General features: G+C 40.7%; 1 protein-coding gene across 1 annotated transcript in view; it reads left to right on the top strand.

The window, feature by feature from the left end:
- Positions 1–25350, top strand: part of ARFGEF1 (ADP ribosylation factor guanine nucleotide exchange factor 1) — a 489402-nt gene that overhangs the window by 267331 nt on the left and 196721 nt on the right. Inside the window, 1 exon segment of the mRNA XM_053715099.1 lies at positions 4103–4211. Coding sequence (XP_053571074.1) covers positions 4103–4211 — 109 coding nt within the window.

The following is a 25350-nucleotide window of genomic DNA, read 5'->3' as shown; positions in this document are numbered from 1 at the left end:
CTATCAACATGGTTAAATAAGTAAGTACAGAATACAGGCAGATCAGAACTGTGAAAATATTTAAGGTTGTAATTTAGACTAAGGCATTGAATAAACAGAGAACCCTAGAACCCAGTCCATGACAGCATACTGGTCAATGTGAGATGAAGGGGTCCCACACGCATCCGGCATATAAGCCATCATTAAAGTAAACTGGACCCCATATAACAGATTTCTTTCAATAAATATAAGCAATCATATCAGTTAGATCTTAACGGATAAATAGGACCATGTGTGGCTAATTATAGTCCGTTTTTAGAACAGCCAAGTTTAATACCAGCTTGCAGTGTTGATCCTATGCTAGATCCCTGAGTGAGGAGGTTTAGCCGATCCCAGCCTTTCTCTGTTCCAGTATGGCCTCTGGTAGAGGGGGCCTGTACAGGATTCTGTCTCTAGTGAGCATCACATCTATCTTCCGTAGCGAGAGTCCCCAGAGCCATCAGACCAAGAGACCCAAATCGTTTGCGTATCAACGGTAAGGTCAGGTAGACAATGCTGTCCAGCAAACCGTTGCGGGATTGTTTTTTTTTTTTGAGGAATCTTCCGGAAAAAACGGTCTGTTGGTCGTCTTAACTCTTTTTAGCAGAGAGCTTCCCTTTACTGCGTCATATGGGTTATCCGTGTGGCTTTCATCAGTGTCGTGTGGCTCCGGGGGTGAGGCTGGTACACATATCGCCCCTTGTTCAGCCGGCGGCTTTAGTGAGTAACACTCGCCAATTAACTTATGTAGTCTCTGGTAGTGATTTTCAAGCCGCGCAAGTATTGCTGTTTCCAGGGCCTTTCCGTCCATGGTTATTTCTGCTAAAAGTGTGGCGGTGGATTTTGGCAGATACCGGTAAAAATGTGCAATGAAGTAAAGTGTCCCTTTCCATTTACAAGGTCCAGTGATTTCTCCTTAGAGCGGTTATCCTATTACAGGATGTCGTAACCCCAGAGTTTTTTTTTGGGGGGGGGGGTAATTTTGCGGCAACCCCAGATCTGTGCAGCAGTTCAAACACAGGATTGCTTCTTAAGATCTTCGCGGCTAATTGTAAAAATGACTTCCAGGCCTGTGAGAGATCCTGTCGCACCTCTTTTTCATAGAGCATAGGCGGGAACACAGTCAAATCCTTAATACTGAGTATATATCCGCTCCCAGTTAGGCAAATGGCTTCAGGTGAGTAAAGAAAATTATATTTACTGTAAAAAACTTATGATAGCACACTCTTAGACCGGAAGCTTCACAGAGACATGTCTAGCCGCTATGAGAGTAGGCTCCGCCCCCGGCATAATCTCTTTTTTGCTTTGACATTTGTTCAAAATGTTGGGAATTCTGGTTTTCGCATTGCACCGTTGTCATGTCATGTCATCTGTCACCATTCTTAAAGGGATAGTAAACCCTCAAATGTTATTTTATTATTTGGATAGAACATACAATTTTAAACAACTTTCCAATTTACTTCTATTATCAAATTTGCTTCATTCTCTTGTTATCCATTGCTGAAGGAACAGTATTGCACTACTTGCAGCTAGCTGAACACACCTAGTTATCCAATCACAAGAGACAAATGTGTGCAGGCACCAATTAGCAGCAGCTCCCACTAGTGTATGATATGTGCATATACATTTTTAACAAGGGATACTAAGAAAACGAAGCACATTTGAAAATAGAAGTGAATTTAAAAGTATCTTAAAATTAAATGCTCTATCTGAATCATGCAAGTTTAATGTTGACTTTCCTATCTCTTTAAGTAAACTGAGATAGGAAAAAGTGAATGAAATATCTTATATTAAAATTTGAAGTGGACTGCTATAAATTGGTCCTTCTTCCTTGATATGAGTTAGTAACCAAAGTGATTCTAACTTGAATTAAGGTTCCTCCACAGATAATGTATGTTTCTTTTCTTTGCAGGACAGAACTGTCCCGCACCTTGATTCCTTTTTCTTGCTGCAGAAAAGGAGTCCATCTGACTTTTCTTCAGAACTGCTTGCTCATTCCCTCTCACCTCTCGAACCTGTTCTAGTTTTGAATCCTAAAATCACACAGTGTCAGCTACTTCCTTTACTATTCTTCCAACTTTCTTTAAACAAGCTTTGGTGACCCCAGTGTTCAAACATTTATCCCCTCAACCGTACCTTTTAGGTGTCTCCCTGTATCCTTTCTGCCTTTCCCATCTAACGACACGGCCACCCTAATTCTACAATTTAAAATCACTGGGGAAATTCACTTGCAAATTAGGCACTTGTGACCTTCCCTTGGTGATTTTGACATGTGTGATTTTTTTGGCTTTCCTTACTGTGTCTGGGTAATTTTGGCAAATAACATATTATAAACTTTAAATCTGATTGAAACAGAATTCTTTGGTCAGTTGAAACTGCATTTTTTATTTTATTTTTTTAACCATTACCCGCTTATAATCTATTTAGCCACAAGCCAGTGAGCTTTTTAGAAAATCAGTTATACTGAAAGGTATAGGAAAGTCAAAATTAAACTTGCAGGATTCAGACAGAGCATGTCATTTTAAGACACTTTTAAATTTACTTCTTTTTTCAAATGTACTTTGTTCTTTTGGTATCTCTTGTTGAAAAATAATACGCACATATCCTACACTAGTGGGAGCTTGCTGCTAATTGGTGCCTGCACACATTTGTCTCTTGTGATTGGCTAACTAGATGTGTTCAGCTAGCTGCCAGTAGTGCAATGTCCTTCCTTCAGCAAAGGATAACAATAGAATGAAGCAAATTAGATAATAGAAGTAAATTGGAAAGTTATTTAGAATGGTATGTTCTATCCAAATCATGACTGAAAATGGGGTTTTGGGGTTCCCTGTCCCTTGAAGTTAAAACATACCAAACATTAATAAACCTGATTATGCATGAACAGCTTCAAAAAAATTAGTGGAAAACTATAGCGTTGCATCTTTCAGAAATCTCTGGAAAGTGTAAATTCATTTGTCCACATTATCTAGATCTAAAGCTCTCTGGTCCAGCAAGATTATCTAAGGAGTCTCGTGAGTAATGCAAGGTTTCTTAAAGAATTTTAGAAATGCAAATTTTAGCTTTAGAACTGTTTATAGCGCTATGCAGGATTCTGGTGTTAAGGAGAAATACATACATTACAATATAATGATTAAAAAAAGGCCACAAAGATTTTGCGTGATTTCTCTCCATGCCGGCAATGTTTTGATAATCAGGCCCTTCGTATCCTCAGACAGCTTTGAGAATGAAAGTGCTTTAGAATAATCACAGCTAAAAATACATTTATTTTGCTTGAAGATGCGGATAGTTTTCCTGCTAAACTGCTAAACATCTTATTATCATTACTGTTATAATTTATTTTCTATAGAGCCACAAAATTCCTTAGCACTTATGTTTGGCAAAGCCTAAATCTAATTTTATTTCTTTCTTAAGACACGGTGAGTCCACGGGATCATCAATTACTGTTGGGAATATCACTCCTGGCCAGCAGGAGGAGGCAAAGTGCACCACAGCAAAGCTGTTTAAGTATCACTTTCCTTCCTTCCCACAAACCCCAGTCATTCGACCGAAGGAAAAGGAGAGATTCTGCAAGCAGTGGTGCCTTCTGTTTAGGTTACCTGTCTTGCCCTCCCTTATTATCTGTGTCCTTGGTTATTGATTCCCAACAGTAATTGATGATCCCGTGGACTCACCGTGTCTTGAGAAAGAAAACAAAATTTATGCTTACCTGAAAAATGTATTTATTTCTTGACACGGTGAGTCCACGGCCCTCCCTGATTTTCAGACGGTTTTGTTTATATTAACCTCAAGCGCCTCTGCAACCTTTTGTTATATCCTTTCTCTCCTTTTCCTTCGGTCGAATGACTGGGGTTTGTGGGAAGGGAAGTGATACTTAAACAGCTTTGCTGTGGTGCTCTTTACCTCCTCCTGCTGGCCAGGAGTGATATTCCCAACAGTAATTGATGATCCTGTGAACTCAGTGTCAAGAAAGAAATACATTTATCAGGTAAGCATACATTTTTTTTTTTTTTTTTCAAAATGATAGGTATAAGTGTCAAAATTGAATTCTGTAGATATTTATATGCTTATTGTATCTTGTTTTTAGGAGCTAAGCCTAAGGAAGAAGGGCTTGGAATGCTTAGTGTCTATATTAAAATGTATGGTTGAATGGAGTAAAGATCTTTATGTGAATCCCAACTCCCAGACCACTCTTGGTAAGGAATTTTTTTTTGTCTGTTTTGTGGAATATTGTAAAACTAGAGAGACGTGTAATGCTACATTTTCTATAATTTATTTAAAAAGAAATGTATTAATTACAAAAAAAAACTTTACTTAAGTTAGTAATACGAAGACTAGAAATATTTGTAGCTTTAGAACAAATGCTTGCTTCCAAGTATTTTTCCTTCCATCTCTAGTAACAGTAGGAGTCTGGCATCTGCTGAAACAAGTGAACCAAATATAAGCTGTGGCTGCTGGGATACAATGTAACAAATGAAATAAGTGATCAGCATGATGTATAACATTGCATTTTAGAATATATATTTTTTAAATATGTGATAGGAGAAATAATCTGTCTATTTAAAGGGACATGGTATACATTTTTTATTGTTTCTTTATTTTATATTTCTTTTTTTGACAATGGAGGCTTTAGACAATGTTTAGTTATTTCTTTTTTGTAGTCACAGTTTATTTTACGAAACATGTAAACAAATAACATACAAAGTCTCGTCTACACTGTCTTTATAATACTTGTATTTCTTTTGTGTATAATTTGTGTATTTAAAAAAACAAAAACATAAATATTCCTTTCATTGTCTCAAACTGTATTCAAGATTGGTGGTATGTGCTATAATCCCATCTTGGAGAAGGCATAAACCTCCATGAAGATGTTAGATGTTCTTCAGCCTGACAACATTGGTCCAGTTTTTACTTATTTACCATTTGTGATTGTGATTATGCTAATTTAAGGATGAGACTCTGCATCTGAATGATTATTTCATGCTAGAAGCAAAGGAAGCAGAAAAAAACAATCCTTGAAACATTCTATCATGGCCCCCTAGACACCACTTACCAGATATAAGGTAAAAGGGATGTGGTACCTAGTAAACTACCCAGGGGGCATGGACTACTAGGCACCACACCCCTTTTACCTCTGTAAGAGCTTACCTAATTTTGTTCCTCATTGGATGGGCAGAGCTGGAGTGCTCTTCTAAGTATTGAGGTGGTGGAGCCATTAGGCTGTTGTTTCCCACCTACAGAGGCTGCTTGTAGGTCAATTTTGTGCTTTGGTCTGGGGTTCTTGAAGCAGTGGGAAACTCCTCTAGAGTTGAAGCAGGCAGGCGTTTCTCCCAGTGTTTTTACCAATGTTTTTTTTTTTCTTCTTATGGGTTCCACCATTTCCCCCGGGAAGTGATGGCACTGACCCGTGGCTAGGGTTACACACAATCATTTTTCCAGTCAATCCCTGTGGCAGGCAGGCAAGCATTGCTCCTAGTGTCTACCAATATTTTATTCTTATGGGCTCCACCATTTTCCTTGGAAGTGATGGCACTGACCCGTGACTAGGGTAACACACAAGCATTTCTCCTGTTAAGTGTAGTCAGTCCACGGGTCATCCATTACTTATGGGATTATATCTCCTCCCTAACAGGAAGTGCAAGAGGATCACCCAAGCAGAGCTGCTATATAGCTCCTCCCCTCTACGTCATACCCAGTAATTCTCTTGCACCTAACTAATAGATAGGACGTGTGAGAGGACTGTGGTGTGTTAAACTTAGTTTCTCCAACATAGGTGTGTCCGGTCCACGGCGTCATCCTTACTTGTGGGATATTCTCTTCCCCAACAGGAAATGGCAAAGAGCCCAGCAAAGCTGGTCACATGATCCCTCCTAGGCTCCGCCTTCCCCAGTCATTCTCTTTGCCGTTGTACAGGCAACATCTCCACGGAGATGGCTTAGAGTTTTTTAGTGTTTAACTGTAGTTTTTATTATTCAATCAAGAGTTTGTTATTTTGAAATAGTGCTGGTATGTACTATTTACTCTGAAACAGAAAAGAGATGAAGATTTCTGTTTGTAAGAGGAAAATGATTTTAGCAACCGTTACTAAAATCGATGGCTGTTCCACACAGGACTGTTGAGAGGAATTAACTTCAGTTGGGGGAACAGTGAGCAGACTTTTGCTGCTTGAGGTATGACACATTCTAACAAGACGATGTAATGCTGGAAGCTGTCATTTTCCCTATGGGATCCGGTAAGCCATTTTTATTACAGAAAGAAAAAAAGGGCTTCACAAGGGCTTTCTAAGACTGTAGACATTTTCTGGGCTAAATCGATTTATATTTTATACTCCATAGCCTTGAGGAATTATTTTAATCTTGGGAATTATGTAAAATAACCGGCAGGCACTGTATTGGACACCTTATTCTCTAGGGGCTTTCCCTAATCATAGGCAGAGTCTCATTTTCGCGCCTGTATTGCGCACTTGTTTTTGAGAAGCATGACATGCAGATGCATGTGTGAGGAGCTCTGATACATAGAAAAGACTTTCTGAAGGCGTCATTTGGTATCGTATTCCCCTTTGGGCTTGGTTGGGTCTCAGCAAAGCAGATACCAGGGACTGTAAAGGGGTTAAATATAAAAACGGCTCCGGTTCCGTTATTTTAAGGGTTAAAGCTTCCAAATTTGGGCTGTGGTGAAATTTTGGTGAATTTTGAACAATTCCTTCATACTTTTTCGCAATTGCAGTAATAAAGTGTGTTCAGTTTAAAATTTAAAGTGACAGTAACGGTTTATTTTAAAACGTTTTTTGTACTTTGTTATCAAGTTTTTGCCTGTTTAACATGTCTGAACTACCAGATAGACTGTGTTCTGAATGTGGGGAAGCCAAGGTTCCTTCTCATTTAAATAGATGTGATTTATGTGACACAAAATTTAGAGAAAATGATGCCCAAGATGATTCCTCAAGTGAGGGGAGTAAGCATGGTACTGCATCATCCCCTCCTTCGTCTACACCAGTCTTGCCCACACAGGAGGCCCCTAGTACATCTAGCGCGCCAATACTCCTTACTATGCAACAATTAACGGCTGTAATGGATAATTCTATCAAAAACATTTTAGCCAAAATGCCCACTTATCAGTGAAAGCGCGACTGCTCTGTTTTAGAAAATACTGAAGAGCATGAGGACGCTGATGATATTGGTTCTGAAGGGCCCCTACACCAGTCTGAGGGGGCCAGGGAGGTTTTGTCTGAGGGAGAAATTTCAGATTCAGGGAAAATTTCTCAACAAGCTGAACCTGATGTGATTACATTTAAATTTAAATTGGAACATCTCCGCGCTCTGCTTAAGGAGGTGTTATCCACTCTGGATGATTGTGAGAATTTGGTCATTCCAGAGAAACTATGTAAAATGGACAAGTTCCTAGAGGTCCCGGGGCCCCCCGAAGCTTTTCCTATACCCAAGCGGGTGGTGGACATTGTAAATAAAGAATGGGAAAGGCCCGGTATACCTTTCGTCCCTCCCCCCATATTTAAAAAATTGTTTCCTATGGTCGACCCCAGAAAGGACTTATGGCAGACAGTCCCCAAGGTCGAGGGGGCGGTTTCTACTCTAAACAAACGCACCACTATACCCATAGAAGATAGTTGTGCTTTCAAAGATCCTATGGATAAAAAATTAGAAGGTTTGCTTAAAAAGATGTTTGTTCAGCAAGGTTACCTTCTACAACCAATTTCATGCATTGTTCCTGTCACTACAGCCGCGTGTTTCTGGTTCGATGAGCTAGAAAAGGCGATCAATAATAATTATTCTTCTTATGAGGAGATTATGGACAGAATTCGTGCTCTCAAATTGGCTAATTCTTTCACCCTAGACGCCACTTTGCAATTGGCTAGGTTAGCGGCGAAAAATTCTGGTTTTGCTATTGTGGCGCGCAGAGCGCTTTGGTTAAAATCTTGGTCAGCGGATGCGTCTTCCAAGAACAAATTGCTTAACATTCCTTTCAAGGGGAAAACGCTGTTTGGCCCTGACTTGAAAGAGATTATCTCTGATATCACTGGGGGCAAGGGCCACGCCCTTCCTCAGGATAGGTCTTTCAAGGCCAAAAATAAACCTAATTTTCGTCCCTTTCGCAGAAACGGACCAGCCCCAAGTGCTACGTCCTCTAAGCAAGAGGGTAATACTTCTCAAGCCAAGCCAGCCTGGAGACCAATGCAAGGCTGGAACAAAGGAAAGCAGGCCAAGAAACCTGCCACTGCTACCAAGACAGCATGAGATGTTGGCCCCCGATCCGGGACCGGATCTGGTGGGGGGCAGACTCTCTCTCTTCGCTCAGGCTTGGGCAAGAGATGTTCTGGATCCTTGGGCGCTAGAAATAGTCTCCCAAGGTTATCTTCTGGAATTCAAGGGGCTTCCCCCAAGGGGGAGATTCCACAGGTCTCAATTGTCTTCAGACCACATAAAAAAACAGGCATTCTTACATTGTGTAGAAGACCTGTTAAAAATGGGAGTGATTCATCCTGTTCCATTAGGAGAACAAGGGATGGGGTTCTACTCCAATCTGTTCGTAGTTCCCAAAAAAGAGGGAACATTCAGACCAATCTTAGATCTCAAGATCCTAAACAAGTTTCTCAAGGTTCCATCGTTCAAAATGGAAACCATTCGAACTATTCTTCCTTCCATCCAGGAAGGTCAATTCATGACCACGGTGGATTTAAAGGATGCGTATCTACATATTCCTATCCACAAGGAACATCATCGGTTCCTAAGGTTCGCATTCCTGGACAAGCATTACCAGTTTGTGGCACTTCCGTTCGGATTAGCCACTGCTCCAAGGATTTTCACAAAGGTACTAGGGTCCCTTCTAGCGGTGCTAAGACCAAGGGGCATTGCAGTAGTACCTTACTTGGACGACATTCTGATTCAAGCGTCGTCCCTTCCTCAAGCAAAGGCTCACACGGACATTGTCCTGGCCTTTCTCAGATCTCACGGGTGGAAAGTGAACGCAGAAAAAAGTTCTCTGTCTCCGTCAACAAGGGTTCCCTTCTTGGGAACAATAATAGACTCCTTAGAAATGAGGATTTTTCTGACAGAGGCCAGAAAATCAAAACTTCTGAACTCTTGTCAAATACTTCATTCTGTTCCTCTTCCTTCCATAGCGCAGTGCATGGAAGTAATAGGTTTGATGGTAGCGGCAATGGACATAGTTCCTTTTGCACGCATTCATCTAAGACCATTACAACTGTGCATGTTCAGTCAGTGGAATGGGGACTATACAGACTTGTCTCCGACGATACAAGTAAATCAGAGGACCAGAGATTCACTCCGTTGGTGGCTGTCCCTGGACAACCTGTCACAGGGGATGAGCTTCCGCAGACCAGAGTGGGTCATTGTCACGACCGACGCCAGTCTGGTGGGCTGGGGCGCGGTCTGGGGACCCCTGAAAGCTCAGGGTCTTTGGTCTCGGGAAGAATCTCTTCTACCGATAAATATTCTGGAACTGAGAGCGATACTCAATGCTCTCAAGGCTTGGCCTCAGCTAGCAAAGGCCAAGTTCATACGGTTTCAATCAGACAACATGACGACTGTTGCGTACATCAACCATCAGGGGGGAACAAGGAGTTCCCTGGCGATGGAAGAAGTGACCAAAATCATTCAATGGGCGGAGACTCACTCCTGCCACTTGTCTGCAATCCACATCCCAGGAGGGGAAAATTGGGAAGCGGATTTTCTGAGTCGTCAGACATTTCATCCGGGGGAGTGGGAACTCCATCCGGAAATCTTTGCCCAAATCACTCAATTGTGGGGCATTCCAGACATGGATCTGATGGCCTCTCGTCAGAACTTCAAGGTTCCTTGCTACGGGTCCAGATCCAGGGATCCCAAGGCGACTCTAGTAGATGCACTAGTAGCACCTTGGACCTTCAAACTAGCTTATGTATTCCCGCCGTTTCCTCTCATCCCCAGGCTGGTAGCCAGGATCAATCAGGAGAGAGCATCGGTGATCTTGATAGCTCCTGCGTGGCCACGCAGGACTTGGTATGCAGACCTGGTGAATATGTCATCGGCTCCACCATGGAAGCTACCTTTGAGACGAGACCTTCTTGTTCAAGGTCCGTTCGAACATCCGAATCTGGTCTCACTCCAACTGACTGCTTGGAGATTGAACGCTTGATCTTATCAAAGCGAGGGTTCTCAGATTCTGTCATTGATACTCTTGTTCAGGCCAGAAAGCCTGTAACTAGAAAAATTTACCACAAAATATGGAAAAAATATATCTGTTGGTGTGAATCTAAAGGATTCCCTTGGGACAAGGTAAAAATTCCTAAGATTCTATCCTTCCTTCAAGAAGGTTTGGAGAAAGGATTATCTGCTAGTTCCTTGAAGGGACAGATTTCTGCCTTGTCTGTGTTACTTCACAAAAAACTGGCAGCTGTGCCAGATGTTCAAGCCTTTGTTCAGGCTCTGGTTAGAATCAAGCCTGTTTACAAACCTTTGACTCCTCCTTGGAGTCTCAATTTAGTTCTTTCAGTTCTTCAGGGGGTTCCGTTTGAACCCTTACATTCCGTTGATATTAAGTTATTATCTTGGAAAGTTTTGTTTTTGGTTGCAATTTCTTCTGCTAGAAGAGTTTCAGAATTATCTGCTCTGCAGTGTTCTCCTCCTTATCTGGTGTTCCATGCAGATAAGGTGGTTTTACGTACTAAACCTGGTTTTCTTCCGAAAGTTGTTTCTAACAAAAACATTAACCAGGAGATAGTCGTGCCTTCTTTGTGTCCGAATCCAGTTTCAAAGAAGGAACGTTTGTTGCACAATTTGGATGTTGTTTGTGCTCTAAAATTCTATTTAGATGCTACAAAGGATTTTAGACAAACATCTTCCTTGTTTGTTGTTTATTCTGGTAAAAGGAGAGGTCAAAAAGCAACTTCTACCTCTCTCTCTTTTTGGATTAAAAGCATCATCAGATTGGCTTACGAGACTGCCGGACGGCAGCCTCCTGAAAGAATCACAGCTCATTCCACTAGGGCTGTGGCTTCCACATGGGCCTTCAAGAACGAGGCTTCTGTTGATCAGATATGTAGGGCAGCGACTTGGTCTTCACTGCACACTTTTACTAAATTTTACAAGTTTGATACTTTTGCTTCTTCTGAGGCTATTTTTGGGAGAAAGGTTTTTGCAAGCCGTGGTGCCTTCCATCTAGGTGACCTGATTTGCTCCCTCCCTTCATCCGTGTCCTAAAGCTTTGGTATTGGTTCCCACAAGTAAGGATGACGCCGTGGACCGGACACACCTATGTTGGAGAAAACAGAATTTATGTTTACCTGATAAATTACTTTCTCCAACGGTGTGTCCGGTCCACGGCCCGCCCTGGTTTTTTAATCAGGTCTGATAATTTATTTTCTTTAACTACAGTCACCACGGTATCATATGGTTTCTCCTATGCAAATATTCCTCCTTTACGTCGGTCGAATGACTGGGGAAGGCGGAGCCTAGGAGGGATCATGTGACCAGCTTTGCTGGGCTCTTTGCCATTTCCTGTTGGGGAAGAGAATATCCCACAAGTAAGGATGACGCCGTGGACCGGACACACCGTTGGAGAAAGTAATTTATCAGGTAAACATAAATTCTGTTTTTTATTTCTTCAATCAAAAGTTTGTTATTTTAAACGGCACCGGAGTGTGTTGTTTCTTCTCAGGCAGCATTAGAAGAAGAATCTACCTGAGTTTTGTCTATGATCTTAGCGGTCGTAACTAAGATCCACTTGCTGTTCTCGGCCATTCTGAGGAGTGAGGTAACTTCAGAACAGGGGATAGCATGCAGGGCCCACCTGCAAGGAGGTATGTGCAGTAAATTATTTTCTAAGGAATGGAATTGACTGAGAAAATACTGCTAATACCGATGTAATGTAAGTGCAGCCTTAAATGCAGTAGTAGCGACTGGTATCAGGCTGATATGTATGTATGTATACTCTGAGGTATTTCTGGGGAATGGAATTTCACTAAGAAAATACTGTCTATATTAAAGTAATATTTGAGCCTGCACTGCAGTGAAAGCGACTAGCAGCAGGCTTATTAATAACACTTCATAATTTTCATTTTTAAAACGTTTACTGGCATGTTAATAGTTTTTTCTGAGGTACTTGGTGATAAAACTTTATGGGCATGATTTTTACCACATGGCTGTCGTTTGTTTCTGAATAAAAACAGTTTACTGAGCTTCCCCACTGTTGTAATATGAGTGGGAGGGGCCTATTTTAGCGCTTTATTGCGCAGTAAAAATTTAGTCACAGTCTTCCTATTTCTTCCTCCATGATCCAGGACGTCTCTACAGAGCCCAGGGGTCTCCAAAACTAGTTTTGAGGGAGGTAATCAGTCACAGCAGATCTGTGACAGTATGTTTGACTGTGATAAAAAACGTTTATTATTTCATCGTTAATTCAACTGTGTCACATTTTTATGTTTCTTAAAGGCGCAGTAGCGTTTTTTTTTTATATAGCTTGTAAATTTATTTAAAAGTTTTTTTTTTTCCAAGCTTGCTAGTGTTATTGCTAGTCTGTTTAAACATGTCGGACACAGATGAAGCTGTTTGTTCAATATGTTTAAAGGCCAATGTGGAGCCCAATAGAAATTTGTGCACTCAATGTATAGATGTTACTTTGAATAAAAGTCAAACTTTATATGTGAAAAATATATCACCAGACAACGAGGGGGAAGTTATGCCGACTAACTCTCCTCACGTGTCAGTACCTTCGCCTCCCGCTCAGGAGGTGCGTGATATTGTGGCGCCAAGTACATCAGGGCAGCCCATACAAATCACTTTGCAAGACATGGCTAATGTTATGACTGAAGTACTATCTAAATTGCCAGAATTTAGAGGTAAACGAGATCACTCTGGAATAAGAACAGAGTGCGCTGATAATAATAGAGCCATGTCTGATACTGCGTCACAATTTGCAGAACATGAGGACGGAGAGCTTCATTCTGTGGGTGACGGATCTGATCCAAGTAAACTGGATTCAGACATTTCAAATTTTAAATTTAAGCTTGAGAACCTCTGTGTATTACTAGGGGAGGTTTTAGCGGCTCTGAATGATTGTAACACGGTTGCAATTCCAGAGAAAGTATGTAGGCTGGATAAATATTTTGCGGTACCGGCGTGTACTGACGTTTTTCCTATACCTAAAAGGCTTACAGAAATTGTTAACAAAGAGTGGGATAGACCCGGTGTGCCTTTTTCACCCCCTCCTATATTTAGAAAAATGTTTCCAATAGACGCCACCACACAGGACTTATGGCAGACGGTCCCTAAGGTGGAAGGAGCAGTTTCTACTCTGGCTAAGCGCACCACTATCCCGGTGGAGGATAGCTGTGCTTTTTCAGATCCAATGGATAAAAAGTTAGAGGGTTACCTTAAGAAAATGTTTGTTCAACAAGGTTTTTATATTACAACCCCTTGCATGCATTGCGCCTGTCACTGCGGCGGGCGGCATTCTGGTTTGAGTCTCTGGAAGAGACCCTTAGCACAGCTCCATTGGATGAGATTATGAACAAGCTTAAAGCCCTTAAGCTAGCTAATTCATTTATTTCGGATGCCGTAGTACACTTAACCAAACTTACGGCTAAGAATTCCGGATTCGCCATTCAAGCGCGTAGAGCGCTGTGGCTTAAATCCTGGTCAGCTGATGTGACTTCTAAATCTAAATTGCTTAATATTCCTTTCAAAGGGCAGACATTATTCGGGCCCGGTTTGAAAGAAATTATCGCTGACATTACTGGAGGTAAGGGCCATGCCCTGCCTCAAGACAGGGCCAAACCAAGGGGCTAAACAGTCTAATTTTCGTGCCTTTCGTAACTTCAAGGCAGGAGCAGCATCAACTTCCTCCGCTCCAAGACAGGAAGGAACTGTTGCTCGCTACAGACAGGGCTGGAAACCTAACCAGTCCTGGAACAAGGGCAAGCAGGCCAGAAAACCTGCTGCTGCCCCTAAGACAGCATGAAGTGAGGGCCCCCGATCCGGAAACGGATCTAGTGGGGGGCAGACTTTCTCTCTTCGCCCAGGCTTGGGCAAGAGATGTCCAGGATCCCTGGGCGTTGGAGATCATATCTCAGGGATATCTTCTGGACTTCAAAGCTTCTCCTCCAAAAGGGAGATTTCATCTTTTCAAGGTTATCAGCAAACCAGATAAAGAAAGAGGCGTTTCTACGCTGTGTACAAGACCTCTTACTAATGGGAGTGATCCACCCAGTTCCGCGGTCGGAACACGGACAAGGATTCTATTCAAATCTGTTTGTGGTTCCCAAAAAAGAGGGAACCTTCAGACCAATCTTGGACTTAAAGATCCTAAACAAATTCCTAAGAGTTCCATCGTTCAAAATGGAAACTATTCGAACCATCTTACCCATGATCCAAGAGGGTCAGTACATGACCACAGTGGATTTAAAGGATACCTACCTTCATATACAGATTCACAAGGATCATTACCGGTATCTAAGATTTGCCTTCCTAAACAGGCATTACCAGTTTGTAGCTCTTCCCTTCGGGTTAGCTACGGCTCCAAGAATCTTTACAAAGGTTCTGGGCTCTCTTCTGGCGGTACTAAGACCGCGAGGCATAGCGGTAGCTCCGTACCTAGACGACATTCTGATACAAGCGTCAAGTTTCCAAACTGCCAAGTCTCATACAGAGTTAGTTTCTGGCATTTCTAAGGTCGCATGGGTGGAAGGTGAACGTAGAAAAGAGTTCTCTATTGCCACTCCACAAGAGTTCCCTTCTTAGGGACTCTTATAGATTCTGTAGAAATGAAAATTTACCTGACGGAGGACAGGTTATCAAAACTTCTAAATGCTTGCCGTGTCCTTCATTCCATTCAACACCCGTCAGTGGCTCAGTGCATGGAGGTAATCGGCTTAATGGTAGCGGCAATGGACATAGTACCTTTTGCGCGCCTGCATCTCAGACCGCTGCAATTGTGCATGCTAAGTCAGTGGAATGGGGATTACTCAGATTTGTCCCCTCTGCTAAATCTGGATCAAGAGACCAGAGATTCTCTTCTATGGTGGCTTTCTCTGCCACATCTGTCCAAGGGGATGCCCTTCCGCAGGCCAGATTGGACGATTGTAACAACAGACGCCAGCCTTCTAGGTTGGGGGGCAGTCTGGAATTCCCTGAAGGCTCAGGGATCATGGACTCAGGAGGAGAGACTCCTTCCAATAAACATTCTGGAATTAAGAGCAATTTTCAACGCTCTTCTGGCTTGGCCTCAGTTAGCAACTCTGAGGTTCATCAGGTTTCAGTCGGACAACATCACGACTGTGGCTTACATCAACCATCAAGGAGGAACAAGGAGTTCCCTAGCGATGATGGAAGTCTCAAAGATAATTCGCTGGGCAGAGTCTCACTCTTGCCACCTGTCAGCGATCCACATCCCAGGCGTGGAGAACTGGGAGGCGGATTTTCTGAGTCGCCAGACCTTTCATCCGGGGGAGTGGGAACTTCATCCGGAGGTGTTTGCCCAACTGCTTCATCATTGGGGCAAACCAGATCTGGATCTCATGGCGTCTCGCCAGAACGCCAAGCTTCCTTGTTACGGATCCAGGTCCAGGGACCCGGGAGCGGTACTGATAGATGCTCTGACAGCACCTTGGGTCTTCACATGGCTTATGTGTTTCCACCCTTCCCGATGCTTCCTCGATTGATTGCCAGGATCAAACAGGAGAGAGCATCGATGATTCTAATAGCGCCTGCGTGGCCACGCAGGACCTGGTATGCAGATCTAGTGGACATGTCGTCCTGTCCACCATGGTCTCTGCCTCTGAGACAGGACCTTCTGATTCAGGTCCTTTCAAACATCCAAATCTAATTTCTCTGAGGCTGACTGCATGGAGATTGTACGCTTGATCTATCAAAGCGGGGATTCTCGGAGTCAGTGATTGATACCTTAATACAGGCTAGGAAACCTGTTACCAGGAAAATTTACCATAAAAATATGGCGTAAATACTTATATTGGTGTGAATCCAAGAGTTACTCATGGAGTAAGGTTAGGATTCCTAGGATATTGTCTTTCTACAAGAAGGTTTAGAAAAGGGTTTATCTGCTAGTTCGTTAAAGGGACAGATTTCAGCTCTGTCTATCCTTTTACACAAACGTCTGGCAGAAGTTCCAGACGTTCAGGGCTTTTTGTCAGGCTTTGGCTAGGATTAAGCCTGTGTTTAAGACTGTTGCTCCGCCGTGGAGCTTAAACTTAGTTCTTAACGTTCTGCAAGGTGTTCCGTTTGAACCCCTTCATTCCATTGATATCAAGCTGTTATCTTGAAAGTTCTGTTTTTAATGGCTATTTCCTCGGCTCGAAGAGTCTCTGAGTTATCGGCCTTACATTGTGATTCTCCTTATCTGATTTTTCATTCAGACAAGGTAGTTCTGCGTACTAAACCTGGGTTCTTACCTAAGGTAGTCACTAACAAGAATATCAATCAAGAGATTGTTGTTCCATCATTGTGCCCTAACCCTTCTTCAAAGAAGGAACGACTTCTGCACAATCTGGACGTCGTCCGTGCCCTGAAATTTTATTTCCAGGCAACTAAAGATTTTCGTCAAACTTCTTCCCTGTTTGTCGTTTATTCTGGACAGAGGAGAGGTCAAAAAAGCTTCGGCTACCTCTCTCTCTTTTTGGCTTCGTAGCATAATACGTTTAGCCTATGAGACTGCTGGACAGCAGCCTCCTGAAAGGATTACGGCTCATTCTACTAGAGCTGTGGCTTCCACTTGGGCCTTTAAGAATGAGGCCTCTGTTGAACAGATTTGCAAGGCTGCAACTTGGTCTTCACTTCACACTTTTTCAAAATTTTACAAATTTGACACTTTTGCTTCTTCGGAGGCTGTTTTTGGGAGAAAGGTTCTACAGGCAGTGGTTCCTTCTGTGTAAAGATCCTGCCTGTCCCTCCCGTCATCCGTGTACTTTTAGCTTTGGTATTGGTATCCCATAAGTAATGGATGACCCGTGGACTGACTACACTTAACAGGAGAAAATATAATTTATGCTTACCTGATAAATTCATTTCTCCTGTAGTGTAGTCAGTCCACGGCCCGCCCTGTTTTTTACGGCAGGTCTAAATTTTAAATTAAACTCCAGTCACCACTGCAACCCTATAGTTTTCCTCATTTCTCGTTTGGTTTCGGTCGAATGACTGGGTATGACGTAGAGGGGAGGAGCTATATAGCAGCTCTGCTTGGGTGATCCTCTTGCACTTCCTGTTAGGGAGGATATATAATCCCATAAGTAATGGATGACCCGTGGACTGAACACACTACAAGAGAAATAAATTTATCAGGTAAGCATAAATTATATGTTTTCCTGTCAATCCCTGTAGCCCAAGGCAGAACATGCTGTGATCTGAGATGTCATCGCAGAAAATGCAGCAGGTCTGCAGAAAGAACAGGACACATGCATACACCTTCATGGGAATTAATTTTGCAGTGCTGCACCAAATAAGGCTTTTTTCTTCACAGTGCTGTACTCTGGCTGCATTGTGTAAGTTTTCCTTAAAGGGACATTAAACCGATTTTTTTTTTTCTTTCATGAAGCAAATTAAATAATAGAAGTAAATTTTGTTGTTTAAAATTGTATTCTCTGTCTGAATTATGAAATACATTTTTTGGTTTAATGTCCCTTTAAACACAGTGCAGCCAGTGCTGTATGAAGAGTACAGTCAAATATGGAGCAGCGGTGCAAAGTGGCAGCGCATTGATGGATGACTGTCTCTCAGGGATTTTTTACCCCACTCCCTAGCCTTTCCCATTCTGCAAAGCTGTGACTACTGAGTGTTAGACATATTTATGAGCTTTGTGCCTTTTTTTATTACTAAATGTTTACCTTATAATTATGTGATGTTAGACGAAGAGCAAAAGAAATAAATTTATTCAAAGGACATTTTAAAAACAGCTTTTTTTCCTGCAGCTAATATGCAATGCAATTTCTAGTTGCTGCAATATATTTTAAAACTTTAAAACTTGCTTTATTCTCCAAATAATCATCACAGTTCAATTAAGTGTGGTACCCTTAGTTTAAACTGCCTAATTTAAAATTTAATTTAAAAGTAACCTGCAGAAAATTTTTCACTGAAAAAAAATCATCACAGAAAGGGAAAAAAAGTTCGGCCTCTGGGCCCTGTGGTAATATGTTTGGCTCATTTCAGTGATGTCTGTGTTTAATGTATTGAAAATCTGTGGGTCCAGAATCTTGTGTCAACAGGATTTATGCTTCAGAACAACCCTCCAGGTTACTGTTTTATACAGTCTTCTATACTCTGGCATCAAGTTAACAAAAACAGTTATTTTTCAGTATGTGAATCAACTTCAGGAAGTTTTTGTGACTCAGTCTTTCAATGGTTTTACTCATAGCCATCCCTAATCAAGAAAAAGGATGGAGGTCTGTCTTAGAGCTCAGGGCACTCAATCAATGATTGAAATCCAGAGCATACACATATACATGTACACACAAACACATACTCTTCAGAACATACACATGTACACACAAACACATTAATATAACGGTGTTGGTTATGCAAAACTGGGGAATGTGTAATAAAGGGATTTCCTATTAGGGGTATAACTTGACTGTCCCTTTAAGTTAGAGTGGGTGAACCAATACTCTTTAGGACAATGGATTCTGACATAAATGTATTCTTGTCTTTTGATAAATGTCTATATTGTGTTGAGGCTCAGGTTATACCTCCTGTGCAATTTTGTTCCACATGTCTGAATAAGATGTTACTTTCCAAAAATAAAGATACCCTCTCAGAGCCATCTATCTCTCAGGATATTGCTGTCCAGGACATGTCTAAGCTTTCTCATCAGACATCCCTGTCTTTGGCAGTTACACAAGCAGTGCCCTGCAGTTCCTCTCAGTCAGTACCTGGGGGTGTATATTTACCAGGTGATTTTGCTGCACAACTAACTTCTACAGTTTCTGCAGCTCTGATTGCCTTACCTATCTCAGGTAAAAGGAAGCGAAAATCAAAGAACATTTCTTCTAAGTCAGGTATTTCTAATAACGACAAAACTGCCTTAGTCAGTATATCTCAGTTATCAGAGGATGATCATTCCTCTGTAGCTTCTGAGGGCGCAATTTCTGATTCTGAAATCTGCTGTAATTAGTACAGGTGGATTCAGAGGAGGTTAATTTTAGATTTAAACTTGAACACCTCAGTTTACTATTGAAAGAGTTTCTTGCTACTTTGGAGGATTCTAAACCTACAGTCTCAGAGACTCCTACGGTTAATAAACTAAATAAAGTCTTTGATGTCAAACCGAAATCTGTGGAAGTATTTCCCGTTCCAGATAGCATGTCTGACATTATTTCTCAAAAATGGGAGAAGCCGTGTGTCACATTTTCCCCGTCTTTAAAAAGATGTTTCCTGTTGCTGACTGTGCGAGTCCTTTGACTCACTTTTCCTAAAGTAGATGGAGCTATATCCACATTAGGCAAGAGAACCACTATTCCTCTAGAGGACAGTACCTTCTTTAAAGGGACACTGAACCCAATTTTTTTCTTTTGTGATTCAGATAGAGCACGACATTTTAAGCAACTTTCAAATTTACTCCTATTTTCAAATGTTCTTCATTCTCTTGGTATCTTTATTTGAAATGCAAGAATGTAAGTTTAGATGCCGGCCCATTTTTTGGTGAACAACCTGGGTGTTCCTGCTGATTGGTGAATAAATCATCCACCAATAAAAAGTGCTGTCCAGAGTACTCAACAACAAAAAAAGCTTAGACAAAGGTAGCAAGAGAACGAAGAAAAATTGATAATAGGAGTAAATTAGAAAGTTGCTTAAAATTGCATGCTGTATCTGAATCACCAAAAAGAATTTTGGGTTCAGTGTCTGCCTCAGGAAAAGAAGGTTAGACCTAAGGTCACCAGACTTCTAATTTTCGTTCCTTCTCGCAATTTCAAGGTACAAAATCCTCTTTTCCAAACCTGAACAATCTAAACCCTCAAGGGGAGATCTACCCATCTTTGAAATAAGGGTAAGCAATCCAAGAAGCCTTCCTCTGAGAACAAATCCAGCATGAAGATCAAGGGATCCGCAACAGCTCTGGTGGACGCTCCTAGCGGTTCCATGGGACTTCGGGTCCTGATTTACCTGTTTCCTCCATTTGCCTTCCTTCCTTCCTTCCTCAGGTGATAGCCCTTATCAAACAGGAGCAGGCTTCATTTATTCTTATTGCTTCAGCTTGGCCTCGCAGAATTTGGTTTGCGAACCTGGTAAGCGATGTCGTCCCTTCCACATTTGAAGTTACCTTTGAGGAAGGGACCTTCTACTTCAGGGTCCTTTCCTTCATCCAAACCTAGGATTCTCTGAAGCTGGCAAGATATACCATAAGGTGTGGTGCACATACCTTTACTGGTGCGAAACCTCTGGGGTTTCCCTTGGAGTCAGGTGAGGGTTCCCCGCATTCTGGTCTTTTCTCCAGGAGGGCCTGGAGAAGGATTTTTCAGGTCAGTACTCTGAAGGGTCATATTTCTGCCCTTTCGATTCTATTGCATAAAACGTTTGACCGACTTACCAGGATGTTCAATCATTTGTTCAGGCCCTGATCAGAATCAGGCCTGTTTTTAAGTCTGTTGCTTTTCTGTGGAGCCTTAATCTTGTTTTTAGGGTTTCTACAGCAGGCTCCGTTTAAGCTATGTACTCTGTTGATATTAAGTTATTGTCTTGGGAAAGTTTTGTTTCTTCTAAGCCAATTTCTTCTACTCGTAGAGTCTCAGAGCTTTCGGGCTCTACAGTGTGACCCCCCTTATCTTATTTTCCCATGTGGATAAGGCGGTCCTTCGTACCAAATTGGGATTTCTTCCTAAAGTGGTTTTGGACCGTAATATTAACCAGGAAATTGTTGTTCCTTCATTCTGTCCTAATCCTTCTTCTCAAAAGGAATGTATGTTACACAACCTGGATGTAGTTCGGGCTCTCAAATTCTATCTCCAGGCTACTAAAGATTTTTGAAAGTCTTCGGCCCTTTTTGTAGTATTTGCTGGCAAATGGAAGGGTCAGAAATCCACGTCAACTACTCTTTATTTTTGGTTGCAAAGTGTCATTCGGTTGGCTTATGAGACTGCTGGTCATTAACCTCCTCAGAGGATTATGGCTCATTCAACTAGGGCTGTTTCTTCCTGGGCCTTTAAATACAAGGCTTCTGTGGAGCAAATTTGCAAGGCGGCCACTTGCTCCTCATTACATACGTTTTACAAATTCAATGTTTTTGCCTCAGCTAAGGCTTCCTTCGGGAGAAAAGTTCTTCAAGCGGTGGTGCCCTCAGTTTAGGTCCGCCTGTCTTGTTTCTCCCTCCTTTTCCATTCTGTGTTCTCTAGCTTGGGTATTGGTTCCTACTAGTAATTAGAATGGATTTGTGGACTCTCCATGCCTGTGTATGCTTACCTGAGGATAAATTACCTGGCATGGAGAGTCCACAACCTGCCCTTGTCTAAATTATTATTAATTTTTATTTTCAACTTCAGACACCTCTATACCCTTTGTGTCCTCTTCTCTTTCCATATTCCTTCGGCTGAATGACTGGGGGATTGTGGGAAGTAGGAGGGATACTTAAAGCTTTGCTGGGGTGTTCTTTGCCACCTCCTGGTGGCAAGGTGTTGAAGTCCAACTAGTAATTAGAATGGATTCGTGGACTCACCATCCCAGGAAAGAAAATAATTTATCAGGTAAGCATATATTTAGTTTTTACTTGCCATTTGAATGGACACTTTCACATTCCATAGTATGTGTCTTGTGTCATACCAGCCTTGACTGAAAACTTTTAACCCCTTACGGCCATGATGGCAGAGATAACTTGCTGCCTTCATACATGCCATCCTGATACCAGTAAACAGCTCTGCCTCTTAACCCTTTGTATCACTATGGCATCTTACACTGCAGAAGTTAGGTTGGCTAATCAATTGGGAGAAAAGTTAGTTACATTCTGTGCAACAAGCTATTTTTCTGAGTGCATTCTTCTATACCAGACATGGAATTATCTCCATTCCACAACAAACCTAATCATGTGTTTGTCAAACCTCCTAACCCATAGTCATCTATCAGCAGTAGAGTGGATGGAGTTTCTTGGGAAATTGGCATCAACAATACATCTAGTATGGTGGGCTTGTTGGACAACAGGGTCTTTTCTATAATAATGGACAGGCTATAAATGACAGGGGAGGAAACAGATAATAGTGGTAAAAGGGGTGTAGTATATTTCTGTTCATGTCCCACTGGCAAGGGGAGCTCTCATTTAATGACCGTTGGCCAGGATATAGACATTTCTGTTTTTATTATTTCATTTTTTCCCTTCCTACTACCTACTTGTTTTTATTTTGTTCTGTAGACAAGATGGACATAAACCATTCATTTCTTTCAAACTAAAAATCAGGCATATGTAAGAGCAATAAAATATTTAAAAATTAAAAAACAAAAAGTGTAGATGTTTATCCTAATGCTGAAGTGGACTTCTGCTCCAGAGATAGACAAGGCCAGTGATTGGCAGCTATGCATTGCTTCTCTGAACTATACTTCTGCATGGGTTAAACACACTTTTAAAGGGACACTGAACCCAAAAAATTTCTTTCGTGATTGAGATAGAGCATGCAATTTTAAGCAACTTTCTAATTTACTCCTATTATCAATGTTTCTCTTGCTATCTTTATATAAAAAAAGAAGCCATCTAAGCTTTTTTCTTGGTTCAGAACTCTGGACAGCAGTTTTTGATTGGTGGATGAATTTATCCACCAATCAGCAAGGACAACCTAGGTTGTTTACCAAAAATGGGCCAGCATCTGAACTTACATTCTTGCATTTCAAATAAAGATTCCAAGAGAATGGAGAAAAATTGATAATAGGAGTAAATTAGAAAGTTGCTAAAAATATCATGCTCTATCTGAATCACAAAATAAAAAATGTGGGTTCAGTGTCCCTTTAAGCGACCAGTAGCATTACACACAAATAATGTTTTAATTTTAGTTTGAAAATTCCAAAGGAGCAGCACCATTTCACCACTAAAAGTTCATGTTTATTAGAAGGTAAAAATCATAATTTTAACTGACTTGTCCTTAAAAGGCTTTTTATTAAACCCCAAATTTTTCATGATTCAGATAGAACATACAGTTTAAACAACTTTCCAATTTACTTTTATCATCAAATTTTCTTGTTGTTCTTTTTTTTTTAAAAGATGGAAGGTAAGTTCAGGAGTGTGCACTTGTCTACGGTACTAAATGGCAGCAATTTTGCAACAATGTTATACATTAACAACAGCACTAGATGGCAGCACTATTTTTTGGTCATCTAGACTAGAGCTCCAGACCTGTGCACGCAAGTTATCTAGATATTTCTTCAACAAAAAATAACATGAAAACAATGCAAATTTGATAATAGAAGTAAACTGGAAACTTTTATTAAAATTGTATTTTCTATCTGAATCATGAAAGAAGAAAATTGTCCCTTTGAATATGTTTGATCCAAATATTGTTACACTGCACATTTTAAAACACATTAACCATTCCCAGTACTTAATTACATCTTCCAAAAGATAATTGAATCTTTGATGTGAACCACTGCTATACACAATAGTGATGTTTTGTGTTTTGCTTCCCTAGCTTTGTTTTGTAGCACAGTCTTCATTTTTTTTGCTTCCCAATCCCGTATTGGATTTAGCTGTCTTTAAAAAGACATGAAACCCAAAATAATTATTTCATGATTTAGATAGAGCATTCAATTTTACTCACGATAAGAGATCTACCTCCAAGGAGTTTTTCACTTCCAATAGATAATTTATGTATAGATACATATGAAATTAGTATTGGAATAGCAGTTTGTGCACACACATTCAGCAGTTTGTGCACAGACTTATAGGCACTTACGTACATAATCCCCTTGAAGTTCACACACGATTAGAGATTCACCCTCTTGGAGTTTTCACCTTCAATAGATAATTTAGGTATAGACACATAAGGAATTAAAATTTTAATTTTGAATAGCATTTTGTACACACACATATAGTAGTTTGTGCACACACTTATAGGCACTTACGCACGTAATTCATTTAATGTGAGCAATAAGCTCACACACAATTAAACATCCACCCTCATGGAGTTTCTAATAGAGAATTTTGGTAAAGACACTTATGGAATTAGAATTGTGAACAGCAGTTTGTGCACACACATTTAGCAGTTTGTGCACACATTTATAGGCACTTACTCATATCAAGCGAGCAATAAGCTCACACATGGTTAGAGATGCACCTCCATAGAGTTCTTACTGTCAGATAATTTAGGTAAGACACATATGGTATTAGAATTGTGAATAGCAGTTTGTGCACACACATATAGCAGTTTGTGCACACACATATAGCAGTTTGTGCACACACTTATAGGTATTTTCGTACATCATTTATTTGAAGTCCACACATTATTCATTTTTATTATTAGTTATAATTTTTTTAGGTTTTGGGTTATTTCTGGCAGCTTCTGACAGCTTCAACGGAATTTTTACATTGTATTATTTAACAAAGCTGTTGCCTTGTATTATTTTGTCTATACACTGTATAAATTAACTTTCTTAATGTCAGCATGAATCTGTCATCTACTTTTGATCTATCATATGTGATGTGTCAGTTATTTATTTTATTCTGTTTCATCATAAGTGGTTTTCATTGCTATTCCAATAGGATATATGTACATTTGATTTTATCTGTGAAATAGCTTTGTATACAAGGATTAATCAGTTGGGATTGATTGATTGTATTATATAATGTAGACATATTTTAGATCTAACACTGTTTTGAAACTGGCTGTTTCACACAACAGCTAAAGACTGTTGGTGATTGGATGACATGTTCATTACACCTTTGCTCTCAGAATCTGATTGGATAGGATAGCATTTAAATAAGTGCATCAGTATAGGGTTTGTTATGCCAGAGGAAACAACGTAACACCAATTTTTAACACTGTATTGTTTGAATTTTTCTTTTTATATATTTTTATTAAGGAAATACCAACATATGTAATACAGAATATAGTACATAAGTCCTTATTGTTTTAAAATTTTTTCAGGACAAAAAAGATAAACAACATTACAATTTTAAATTGCTAGTACAAGCCCAGATGGGAATGGCCACAGAGGTTAGCCAACTCCATCGGGAATTAAGTCAAACCATAAAGCATTATAATCAGAGGGAGAAAACAGGGGATTTCACCCCTGTCTTCAATAATTATCCGGGGATCAAGCAACATAGGTATAGGTACAACATACAATAGATATACAAATGCCATTGGTTATCAGAAGGGCAAAAATAAAAATTAAATAGTTTAGAGAC

The sequence above is a fragment of the Bombina bombina genome, chromosome 5 (genome assembly GCF_027579735.1).
Source record: "Bombina bombina isolate aBomBom1 chromosome 5, aBomBom1.pri, whole genome shotgun sequence".
NCBI lineage: Eukaryota > Metazoa > Chordata > Amphibia > Anura > Bombinatoridae > Bombina > Bombina bombina.
Note: the sequence above shows the minus strand (reverse complement) of the source record. Positions and strands in the feature narration are given on the sequence as shown.